Source organism: Agelaius phoeniceus, chromosome 29, assembly GCF_051311805.1.
Source record: "Agelaius phoeniceus isolate bAgePho1 chromosome 29, bAgePho1.hap1, whole genome shotgun sequence".
Lineage (NCBI taxonomy): Eukaryota > Metazoa > Chordata > Aves > Passeriformes > Icteridae > Agelaius > Agelaius phoeniceus.
Genome location: NC_135293.1, coordinates 3,790,747 through 3,802,478, shown reverse-complemented (window position 1 = coordinate 3,802,478; position 11,732 = coordinate 3,790,747). Strand labels below are relative to the sequence as shown.

The following is an 11,732-nucleotide window of genomic DNA, read 5'->3' as shown; positions in this document are numbered from 1 at the left end:
CTTCATCCTGCTGCCATCCCTCCTTCCTCCTGCCATCCCTTCCTTTCTCCTGCTGCCATCCTTCCCTCCTGCTCCCATCCCTTCATCCTGCTGCCATCCCCTCCTCCTGCTGCCATCCCTTCATCCTGCTGCTGCCATCCCTTCATCCTGCTGCTGCCATCCCTTCCTCCTGCTGCCATCCCTTCATCCTGCTGCCATCCTCTCCTGCTGCTGCCATCCCTTCATCCTGCTGCCATCCCTTCCTTTCTCCTGCTCCCATCCCTTTCTCCTGCTTCCATCCCTTCCTCCTGCCATCCCTTCTTCCTCCTGCTGCCATCCTTCCCTTCCCTTCCCTTCCCTTCCCTTCCCTTCCCTTCCCTTCCCTTCCCTTCCCTTCCCTTCCCTTCCCTTCCCTTCCCTTCCCTCCCTCCTTCCATCCCTTCCCTCCTGCCATCCCTTCCTTTCTCCTGCCATTCTTTTCTTCCCCCTGCTGCCATCCTTTCTCCTCCTGCTGTCATTCATCCTTTCCTCCTCCTTCCATCCCTTCCTCTTCTTCCTCCTGCCATCCTTTCTCCTCCTGCCACCCCTTCCTTCCTCCTGCTGCCATCCCCCACAGGATGAGCAGCACCTGGGATGCCCCGGGGCTCTCTCCTGCAGCCCCCCCTGAGCTGGCACCGTGCCCTCCCCAGTCCATCCCAGTCCCCTCAGGCCCTGAAGTGTCCCTGAGCTGCTCAGAGCTGACAGTGACAGCTCATCAGAGCCATGGGGTCACAGAGCACCCCAAAGGGAGGGACCCCGAGGTCCCAAAGAGGGGCAGGGGGCACAGCTCAGCCCCCGTGCCCAGCTGGCACAGGTGAGTGCCCTGCTCCTCCAGGGCAGTGCCACCCCAAAGGCAGGAGGGAGACCCTTCCCAGGCTGTCCCAGAGCCCCCCAAAGGGCAGCACTGGCCCAGGGGGTGCTGCAGACCCCACAGCAGAGCCCCCCCTCTGTCCCTGCCAGCCCAGGCTGAGCCCAGCCCAGCCCTGCTGGGGACAGGGGACAGTCCCTGCTCCCAGCACAAACCCAAACCTGCCCCAGGGCCCCCACTCCGAGCATTCCTGGCTGGTCCCAAGGCAGAGGCAGCCAAGACAAGCTCCATAGCAATGGATTTTTAAAAACTGAAGTCTTTATTAAAGTTTTATCCAAATTTTGTAACAAAAGATACAAAAGGGCTGGAGATCCTTATTTCTGGGACTAGTCTGACCAATCAAAACCTGACAGTTACTAGGCTAATATAAAATCCATACAATCTGCTAAAAATGCAGGGAAAAAAAATTAGAAGTAACTGCTGCTCTGACTTTTTTTTTTCTTTTTTTTTTTTTAAATTCCTTAAAACATTTATAAGTTACTCAGTTTGCATTTTACAGGATTAGTTCTTCTCCGAATGGTCACAGCGACTGTACAATGCAAGAGACACCAGCGAAGCGAGGCAGGGAGGGGGGGATGTGCTGAACACACCCCCAGGAGGGGAGGGGAGGGCTGGAGCCTCGGCCCCGGGGGCACACGGAGCCCCCAGTGGGAATGCCACAAAGTGCCAGTGCTTGTCTGCACCCCCGGGCTGTCCCTCTGTCTGTCCCTCCCTCCCTCCCTCCCTTCTCCCCAGGGATGCGCTGGTTGGACGCCTCTGGGATGGCAGGGAAGGTGGCAATGGGGTTGGGAATGCTGCATGAACCTGCCTGGCTCCCCCAAATCTCCCTCCAGCCACCAAAGGGTGCCACCCCCACAGTGGGGACACGAGGCTGGAGCTCTGTTCCCTGCTGGGAACCCAGGAGGAGGAGGAGGAGGAAGAGGAGGATGCCCAGGCCAGGCTGGCACCAGGGGCCCGTGCAGAGGTGGCACTGGCTGGCAGAAGGACCCTGAGAATTTCCAGGCTAACACGGTCTGCAGGAGCATGGATCACAGTGATGGTGGTGGCTGCACAGGGCTGTGCAGTGTGAAATGAGGGCTGGAGGAGCAGTACCCCCTCACCTGCATTCCCTATCCCTTCCCAAAGCTGCTGCAGGGCTCCCACAGCACAGGCACAGCCACAGGAACCCCCCTCACCTGGGACAGCCCAAGGGATGGTTCTTGAGTGGCCGATGGGAAAAATGTTCCAGTTTATAAAATAAAAATAGGAAAGCAAGTGCAGGGTTACTGCAAGGTGCATCGCAGAGGTACCAGGTCATGCAAGCAGCCCCTCCCTCCCTCCCCCAAAACCCCAGGCACCCCCATCCCCAGCACTAAAGCATCTTCAAGCATGTCCAGAGATCACATCACCATGATTTCAGATCTGAGACACCCTCAGGATCCTTGTGAGTCCACGCAGATGAACCAGATTTTGCACCCGAGGTGGCTCAAAAAGCATCTTCAGAGCCCTGGGCTGAGGGCACGAGGGTGGCAAAGGCCTTCTGTGCTGGCAGGGTGACAGCTGGAGCTCTGGGTCCAGTGTGGCACAGCTGATTTGGGACACACAGATACCCTAAGGAGGAGATTTTTTTTCCTCTTTTTTTTTTTGGCTTTTTTTTTTTTTGCTTTTTTTTGCCTTTTTTTTTTTTTTTAAGCTGCTGCACAAACCACCGAACGGAGAAAAGCCTTTGGTCATGATAGTTGTGAGAAAAAAAAGTGAGCCTTGTATGGAAGATTCCCCTGAATGCCTACAGTATTCTAAATCTTAAAAAAATATATTGTGGACGCTGCAGCCATTACAAAGGGGGAGGAGGAGGAGGAGTGGGAGACAGGGATTTACAGTCTCACACAGACACAACGGGGAGGTTAAGACAAGCACAGTCAGAGTCTGTAAAACTGATTGGCTCGCTGGCATCAGTCATCCTCATCATCCTCTTCGTCCTCTGCATCTTCCTCTCCTTCATCCTCTAGACTTCGTTTTCTCTTCTGCCCACACGGGTGGTCTGCAAAGAGAGGGGGGATTCACTCTCCAGCCCAGCCCAGGGACAGCAGCTGAGCTGGCAGGGGACAGACTGGCACCATTTGGGAGCAGAACCACGGGTCAGACTGGCACCATTTGGGAGCAGATCCCCAGGACAGACTGGCACCATTTGGGAGCAGAACCATGGGACAGACTGGCACCATCTGGGAGCAGAACCATGGGACAGACTGGCACCATTTGGGAGCAGATCCATGGGACAGACTGGCACCATTTGGGAGCAGATCCATGGGACAGACTGGCACCATTTGGGAGCAGATCCATGGGACAGACTGGCACCATTTGGGAGCAGATCCCCAGGACAGACTGGCACCATTTGGGAGCAGATCCCCTGGACAGACTGGCACCATTTGGGAGCAGATCCATGGGACAGACTGGCACCATTTGGGAGCAGATCCCCAGGACACACTGGCACCATTTGGGAGCAGAACCATGGGACAGACTGGCACCATTTGGGAGCAGATCCCCTGGACAGACTGGCACCATTTGGGAGCAGAACCATGGGACAGACTGGCACCATTTGGGAGCAGATCCCTGGGACAGACTGGCACCATTTGGGAGCAGATCCATGGGACAGACTGGCACCATTTGGGAGCAGATCCCCAGGACAGACTGGCACCATTTGGGAGCAGATCCCCTGGACAGACTGGCACCATTTGGGAGCAGAACCATGGGACAGACTGGCACCATTTGGGAGCAGATCCCTGGGACAGACTGGCACCATTTGGGAGCAGAACCATGGGACAGACTGGCACCATTTGGGAGCAGATCCCCTGGACAGACTGGCACCATTTGGGAGCAGAACCATGGGACAGACTGGCACCATTTGGGAGCAGATCCATGGGACAGACTGGCACCATTTGGGAGCAGATCCATGGGACAGACTGGCACCATTTGGGAGCAGATCCATGGGACAGACTGGAACCATTTGGGAGCAGAACCATGGGACAGACTGGCACCATTTGGGAGCAGATCCCTGGGACAGACTGGCACCAGTTGGGAGCAGATCCATGGGACAGACTGGCACCATTTGGGAGCAGATCCCTGGGACAGACTGGCACCATTTGGGAGCAGATCCCCAGGACACACTGGCACCATTTGGGAGCAGATCCACCCTGCCCTGCCCCTCCTGCAAAAGCCTGGGCTCACATGAGACACCAACAACTTTCTCTGCCCTCCAAGCATCCTGTACAACAGATGAAAATGGGATTTTTTTTTGGTTGTTGTTGAGCACCCTCAAAACCACAGCATCTGCAGAATCAGGCACTCCTAACCAAGCTCAGGCACTGCTGAGGCCTCAAATCCTGGGGCAGGTTTGGGCCCCTCACTCCAAGGAGGACATTGAGAGGCTGGAGCATGTCCAGATAAGGGAATGGAGATGAGGAAGGGGCTGGAGCACCAGGAGAGGCTGAGGGAGCTGGGAAGGGGCTGAGCCTGGAGCAAAGGAGGCTCAGGGGGGCCCTTGTGGCTCTGCACAGCTCCTGACAGGAGGGGACAGCCAGTCTTGTCCCAGGTAACAAGGTAAGACAGGGTAAGAGGAAATGGCCTCAAGTTGCACCAGGTGAGGCTTAAATGGGATATTGGGAAAAATTCTTTCAAGGAGAAGGAGGTCAGGCATTGGCACAGGCTGCCCAGGAATCACCATCCCTGGAACTGCTCAAAAAAATGTGGATGTGGCACTTGGGGACAGGGGTCAGAGCTGAACATGGTGGTGTTGGACTCAGTATTAGAGGGATTTCCCAGCTTTAACAATTCCATGATTCATCCAAGATTATTTGAATTCACACCAGCCACAATATTCTGCCAGCTTTCATCTGGGTGTTTGTTTGTACAGCCAGAGGAGCCTGGCCCCAAGCTCAGATCTGAGAGGGGAATGTGCCCCCAAGAGATTCCCTCAGACCCTCCAGGGACAGAAGCCCTGCTCCTGCATGGCCCATCAGTTCCCAGAAGTGCTTTTCTGAGCAGCTGACCTCTCACATTTCCCAGAATTACCCAGCATGGCTGGAATTTCATCCCTTTCCCTCCCTGTGTGACCCTGGGTGATGATGACACTGCTCAGCACCAGCTCGGGCAGAAAAGCTGCAGCAACAGCACTGAGGCTGAGGAAGCTCCAAAAACACCAAATATTTGACTGTTGAAGGAGCTCTGCAAGAAATTGGATTGTTAGGACTCAACTCACCCTCTTCAGCTTCATCTTCTTCATCCTCCTCACCATCCTCCTCCTCATCTTCCTCCTGGAGTGAAAACAAGAGGGTTTGTAGCAAGAACCCCAATTCCCTGAGCAGTAATCCCAGTCCTGCTCCCCTCTGAAGCCTGAGGGTGGCAGGAGAAGCTCTGGATCTCCAAGAGCTCCTCACATGCCAGGGATGGAGCTGCACAATCCATCACTCAGAGCCATGGAAGTGCCAGGCCAGGGCTGAACTGGAAACTCCCTGCAGTTTGTGGCTCTCAGCAGCCCAGAGGGCAGGGAGAAGCCAGAATGGATGGCAAATTCCTGAGATCTGCCCCCACAGAGGCTCCTGTGACACCTGGGTCACCACACAAGGGACACACGTGCGACCTGGTGACAGCCTCACCTCATCATCTACTCCATCCTCCTCCTCTTCACCTTCCAGATCATCGTCTTCATCTTCCTCGTCATCAATGACTTCTTCATCCAAATCATCTTCCTCCTCATCATCCTCCTCTTCCTCACCTTCTACCAAAAAGGGGGAGGGAGGGAGGGAAGTGCCCCAGTTCCCAAACCCAGGCACCTCTCACCCCTCAGTGCTGTGTGAGCAGCAGGCAGGGGTCACAGAGGATGAGGAGGGACAGCACCAAGCCCTGTCACCTCCCAACAAGCCCTGTCACATCCCAACAAGCCCTGTCACCTCCCAACATGTCCCACTCCCTCCCAGGAGTGGGCTGGGGGAGGAAGAAGGGGTAAAGACCCACAGAGCCCCTCCTGCAGTGCCAACCCCATTGCTGGAACCCACCCTAAAGTGCAAAAGGGGTCATTACCAAGCAGGAAAACCAGGAGGAGGAAAAAACCCTCACCTTCCCCATTCTCATAATCATCTTCCAGTGCATCCCCATCTGCTTCAGGGTCTGAGTCAGGGGCTTCCTGCTCGTCAGCATCAAAGCCATCCAGGTAGGTGAGCTGGGGCAGGAGGGCGAACACGCTCTCGCGGTAGTTGATGAGCATCGTCACCTCACAGTTGAACAGGTCCAGGCTGTGGAGGTTTGGCAACTTTTTCTGCAAAAAATCCATTTGTTAAGGTTATTTACAGTGCTGTCTGAAGAGCAAGAAGGCAAGGAAGGGTGGTTGGGGCACTGCCCAGGTCCAGCACAGAGTGGTTCTGCCACAAATGCTCCTCAGAGGGAGAGGAGTCACTGCTCCTCTCACTGTTGGCACAAGAAATTTCTGTCCAGCTCCTCTGTCCTGGCTTCCCTTTCTGGAACAAACTCTCTGTGTATTTGCAAATCTTTCTTGCTTCTGAGCAGGCCCAGCAAGCTCAGGAGCAGCTGAGCTGGACTCATCCTGCTCAAAAGATCAGGCAGAGCTCAGGGAGAGCTGCAGCCTGGGTGCCCTTGGCACAGCCCAGCTCAGGCTGTCACAGCGGGCACCATGCCAAGGAAAGGAGGAGCAAAACAATCCCAAATTCCTTCTGGAGGGAATGGATGGACAAACAGCCAGTGAGACACATGCCCTGTGTCAGACCTGTCCCTCACAGCATTCCTGGGGCAGCTCAGGTGGAGCCTCAGAGGCCTTTTCCAGCCTCACTGACCACTGTGGGAATGGGAATGGGAGCCCTGCAGTGCTGGCACAGCAGAACCTTCAGGCTGATGGGACAGATGCCCTCAGTGCTGTCCAGTTACCTCATTCCATGACACCCCAGGTGCCACCTACCTCCAACTGCCTCCGACCCTTTCCCGGTCCCTTCTCAGCTGGGCACTGAGCATCCACAGTTTTACTCATCCAGCCCCATTGCACGCTTCTTTTAGCAACTGGCTGCTGCTTTTCCAGACTGAGGAGCCATTAACTACTGGCCCAGCCTCAAACTGGGATCAAATCTGTTCCCATCAGAACCACGAAGTGCTGTTGGAACAGTGACCAAGACGTTGGATTCCTGCTGCACAGACCCAATCCCCAAAGGAAAAGCCATCCCTGGGATTCCAGCACAGCCTCCACTCACCAAGGGCTCCAGGGTATTGATGTCTTTGATCTTGTTGCCACTTAGGTTCAAGTGTGTCAGGTTGGGAGTTTTCTCTGCTAGAACTTCAAGGCCACCAGAAATCCTATTATCACTCAGCTCCAGCTGAAGGGAGGGAATATCACATGGTCACCAAGTGTTTCAGCTCGTGATACAGGGAAGGAAATTGCACTGAGAACTGGGCTGCAACGAGCACCCAAATTTCAGCTCACAGAGCAGCAGGTCAAGTTTGTCCTTAAAAACCCTTTCCTGCAGGGGCACAGCTCTGCCAGCCACCCCCATGCTGGTAAGTGCTCCAAAATCCAAAATATTTATGGTGTCAGGAACGTTCTGACAGCAGCCCAAGAGCAGAAAAGCAAGACAGGAAGGGCACTAAACACCTGAAGAGCTCAGAAGGGTTTTGTTCCATGTTCAAACCGACCCCTCTCACTTGCTCAGCACACAAGGAGCAAAATTCAAGATATTTTCTGGCAAATACAGAAAAACCAACAGCCACCAGGGGCAGCACAAGGCCAAGGGCTGCTGGAGATGGCAGCAGAGTCCTGACTCACCTTCCGGAGCTTGTTGAGTTTGGGGAGGTTGGACACGGACAGCAGGTTGATGTTGATCATGCTGAGGAACTCCAGGTTCTCAAAGTCTGAGGAGAGGCCGACCACCTTGCCATCCTCTGAGCGACAGTTGTCCAGGACCAGCTCCTTCACCTGCACAGGGACACCCAGAGCTGGCACCACAGCTGCCACCGACCCCTGGCCTCGAGGTGACATCGCCAACACACACAGAGCACTGAACCTCCAGGTCCTCCTCACTCAAATTGAGGACCTTAAAACCAAACAACTTTTGGTGACAGTCCCTCACCGTGGTTGGGGTTTCAGCCTCTAAGCACAAGCCACCAACACACTGCTGCTGCTGTCCCCACCAAGTCCCCACCTCCAGGGGTTTGGAAGCACGAGGTCACATCCCAAAGCTCCCTGCACATCAATAAAGCTTTCAGAGTCAGCTTCAGGCTCTGCTAACGAGGGGCCAAACGAGGTCAGCTGGGTTTGTCCCCTCCCACTTTGTCCCCCCACACCCCTGGGGTGCCAGGAAACCCGTCCCCACAGGACTGAGCTCGCTGTGACAGTGACAGTGAGGTGACACAGGGGCCTGGGCAGGGCTCAGCACACGAGCCCAGCCTCAGGCTGGTGACACAAGACCACTGATGGCACCAAACACTGTGCCCAGCATGGATTCCACATCCAGGAACCTCCAGGAGGTTCAGCACATGAAGGAATCAACCCCCCCCCGTGCCACCAGGACCACCAAGCACCAGCACAGAACTGTCCTGGAGGGAAACACCCCTGTCTCCCCAGATGCAGCCCAAGCTCTCACAAACCACTCCCAAAACCTGCTTTCACCCCACACATTCTTGACAGCAAGATGCAAAAATGAGCCTTGGCCAGAAGGCTTGTGGCGCTCTCCAAATCCCTCCTTCGCAGCGCTCCCATTTTCCCTCTCCTGCTCACACCAGCCAGCTCCCAGAGTCATTTTAAACACTCTGCCTTCCCAGAGAGAGAGCCTGGGGCTGAGGGCCATCTCTGCCACCTGCACAGCACAAGCTCAGAATGAATTATCACCTCAAACTCCTCAAGTGGCATTGCTGCTCGGGGGTTTGAGGTGAGGCTCTCCGAAGTTCTGGAGCAGAGTTTGTTTTGCTCCCCAACACGTCAGAAAACTGATGTGCTCCAGCCAAAGTGGGACTGTCACCGTAGTGGGGGGAAAGGTGGCAAAGGCCAGGCCTGGGTGGCTGCTGCTGTGAGGTGTGGGCACAGAGGTGAGCCCGAACTCCAGCAGGTTATCATGGAATTCTGGAACGGTTTGGGTTGGAGGGGACATCAAAGCCCATCCAGTGCCATGGCAGGGACACCTTCCACTGTCCCAGGCTGCTCCAAGCCCTGTCCAGCCTGGCCTTGGGCACTGCCAGGGATGCAGGGGCAGCCCCAGCAGAGCCTAACCCAGCCAAGCCCAGCTTTACCCCAGGCCGGGCCCTTTCTGATGTCCCAGGACACTCAGCAGGTCCCGGGACACGCAGGGACACCCGGCCCTGACCCCGCTGGCTCTGCAGCTCCTGGCGCCCGCAGCTCCTCCTGCTCAGCCGCTCTGCTCCTGCAAATCCCCTGCACGGAGCCGCTTTAATCTCCACCCAAAGCCCCGCTCGCCGCCCGTTCCCCCCCGTGCTCGGTGCCACGGCACCACCGAGTGTCCCCGGGGCCAGGGAGGGACCGGGCACGGCCCGGCGGAGCGGCCCGGGAAAAGGGGAGAGCCGGGAAAAAGGGAGATCCAGGGAAAAGAGAGCGGGGAGAGCCGGGAAAAAGGGAGATCCAGGGAAAAGAGAGCGGGGAGAGCCGGGGAAAAGGGGAGATCCAGGAACAGGGAATGGGGAGATCCAGGGGAAAATGAGAGATCCACGGGAAAGGGGAACGGGGAGATCCGGGGAACAGGGGTCGCGGAGACCCGGGGAAAAGAGAGCGGGGAGATCAAGGGAAAAGTGAGGGGGGAGACCGGGGGAAAAGGGGAGATCCGAGGAAAGGGGAGATCCGGGGAGACCCGAGGAAAAGGGAAGATCCGTGAAGGGGCGGCCGGAGGAGACCCGGGATGAGGCGGCCCCGGGGATGAGGCGGCCCCGGGGCGGGTGCGGAGCGCTGGGCCCGGCCCCGCGGCCGCCAGCGGAGGGGAACGGGCGGCCCCGGCGGTACCTAAAGGTTCATCCCCGCAGCCCCCGAGCCCTTCCCCGGGCGGAGGAGCCCGCGGGAGCCGCTCCGGGCCCGGCGGGGCCCCGCTAACATGGCCGAGCCGCCATGGCCGCGCGAGGCCGCCCCGTTCCCCGGGCCCGCTGGCTGCGGCGCGGCGGGGCCCGGCCCTGCCCGCTGCCCGTCCCGCTGCTCCCCGCTGCCCCCTCCGCGGGCCGGGCCGGGCCCCGCCGCCGCCACCGCCGCCTCCAGCGCGGCCCCGGTGCGGGCGGGCCCCGCCGCGCACGTGCGCGCCGCCATGCCGGGGTTGCGGGCCCGGCGGGAGCGCTCCCGCCACAACCGCCCCGTCCCCACCCCGCCAAACCCGCCCGGTCCCCGCCGTGCGGGACCCCCGCGGGCCGCTCCGCCACCGCCAACCTTCCCCCCGCCGCCAACCCCTCATCCCGCCCGCAGCACGTGCCGCCCCGCGCTCCCCCGCCGCACCTCGCTCGGCTTCTTGTTGCGCAGCTCCAGCGTCAAGCGCTTCTCCATCTCCATGCTCCCGCCGCTCCGCTCCGCCGAGCCCGAGCCGCGCTTGCGCTCCCGGTGCCGCTCCCGGTGCCGCCGTTCCCGGTGCCGCCGCTCCCGGCCCCGCCGCGCTCCCGCTCCCGCCCCCGCCCGCGCGCGCGCCGCCGCCGCCGCCGCCCGGCGCAGGAAGAGGCGCCAACGGCAACAAAGGCGCGCGCGCCGCGGCCCCGCGACAGCGCCCCCTGCCGGCAGCGCCCCGCACATACACACAGACCGTCCCCAAGGACCCGGGTTCGAGTCCCGGCTCCGCACGGAGCCGGCCCCGAGGGCTCACCGGGCGCTGCCCACCGGCTCACCGCGTTCCGCAGGCATGTTCGTGTCCCCAGGCACTGCTGCCAGCTGCAGTGGCACGTTCCGGTCCTCAGGTGCCGCGTTCCAGTCTTCAGCAGAGTGTTCCAGTCTCCGGAGCTACATTCATATCCTCAGGCAATGTGTTCCAGTCTCCAGTGCTGTGTTCCCATCATCAAGAACCAGGATTCCTTCTCCAGAGCCACATTCCGATTCCCAGATGCCATGTTCCCATCTCAAGATACCATAGTTCCATTTCCAGAGCCATGGTTCCATCTCCAGAGCCATGGTTCCATCTCCAGAGCCGTGTTCCCATCCTCAAGCACTGCATTCCCATCCCCAGGCGTTGTGTTCCAATCTCCAGAGCCACATTCCCATTCCCAGAAACCATGGTTCCATCTCCAGAGCCATGTTCCCATCTTCAGGAACCAGGATTCCTTCTCCAGAGCCACATTCCCATTCTCAGATTCTATTTTCCCATCTCAAGATACCATGGTTCCATCTCCAGAGCCGTGTTCCCATCTTCAGGAACCAGGATTCCTTCTCCAGAGCCACATTCCCATTCCCAGATTCTATGTTCCCATCTCAAGATACCATGGTTCCATTTCCAGAACCATGGTTCCATTTCCAGAGCCATAGTCCCATCTCCAGAGCCATGGTTCCTTCTCCAGAGCCATAGTCCCATCTCCAGAGCCACGTTTCCATCCTCAAGCACCGTGTTCCCATCCCCAGGCATTGTGTTCCAATCTCCAGAGCCACATTCCCATTCCCAGATTCCATGGTTCCATCTCCAGATACCATGTTCCTGTCCTCAAGAACCAGGATTCCTTCTCCAGAGCCACATTCTCATTCCCAGATTCCATGTTCCCATCTCAAGATACCATAGTTCCATTTCCAGAGCCATGGTTCCTTCTCCAGAGCCATGGTTCTTTCTCCAGAGCCACATTCCCATCCTCAAGCACCGTGTTCCCATCCCCAGGCATTGTGTTCCAATCTCCAGACCCACATTCCCATTCC

At 57.9% G+C, this 11,732-nt stretch overlaps 1 protein-coding gene across 2 annotated transcripts; it reads right to left on the bottom strand.

Annotated features, from left to right (window-relative positions):
• Positions 1–2,659: 2,659 nt before the first annotated feature.
• LOC129131191 (acidic leucine-rich nuclear phosphoprotein 32 family member B) lies at positions 2,660–10,972 on the bottom strand. Of its 2 annotated transcripts, none has more exons than XM_054650014.2 (7): positions 10,344–10,972; positions 7,686–7,835; positions 7,117–7,239; positions 5,978–6,176; positions 5,518–5,636; positions 5,121–5,175; positions 2,660–2,906 (listed from the first exon to the last, which is right to left on the bottom strand). In XM_054650014.2, the coding sequence occupies exons 1-7, from the start codon at positions 10,629–10,631 to the stop codon at positions 2,818–2,820; spliced, it is 1,023 nt and encodes a 340-aa protein (XP_054505989.1). In that variant the 5' UTR covers positions 10,632–10,972; the 3' UTR covers positions 2,660–2,817. The 2 variants fall into 2 exon arrangements, with proteins under 2 accessions (XP_054505989.1, XP_054505988.1); XM_054650013.2 differs by having other exon boundaries at positions 5,518–5,639; positions 10,344–10,963.
• Positions 10,973–11,732: the final 760 nt, after the last annotated feature.

Bases quoted from the DNA above. Each gene is read 5' to 3' on its own strand.
- LOC129131191 (XM_054650013.2), bottom strand. From the start codon at position 10,631: ATGTGCGGGGCGCTGCCGGCAGGGGGCGCTGTCGCGGGGCCGCGGCGC. The intron at 7,240-7,685 runs GTGAGTCAGGAC...CCCTCCCTTCAG, and splicing joins AACTCAACAAGCTCCGGAAG to CTGGAGCTGAGTGATAATAG. The intron at 5,176-5,517 runs GTGAGGCTGTCA...TTTTCACTCCAG, and splicing joins AGGATGGAGTAGATGATGAG to GAGGAAGATGAGGAGGAGGA.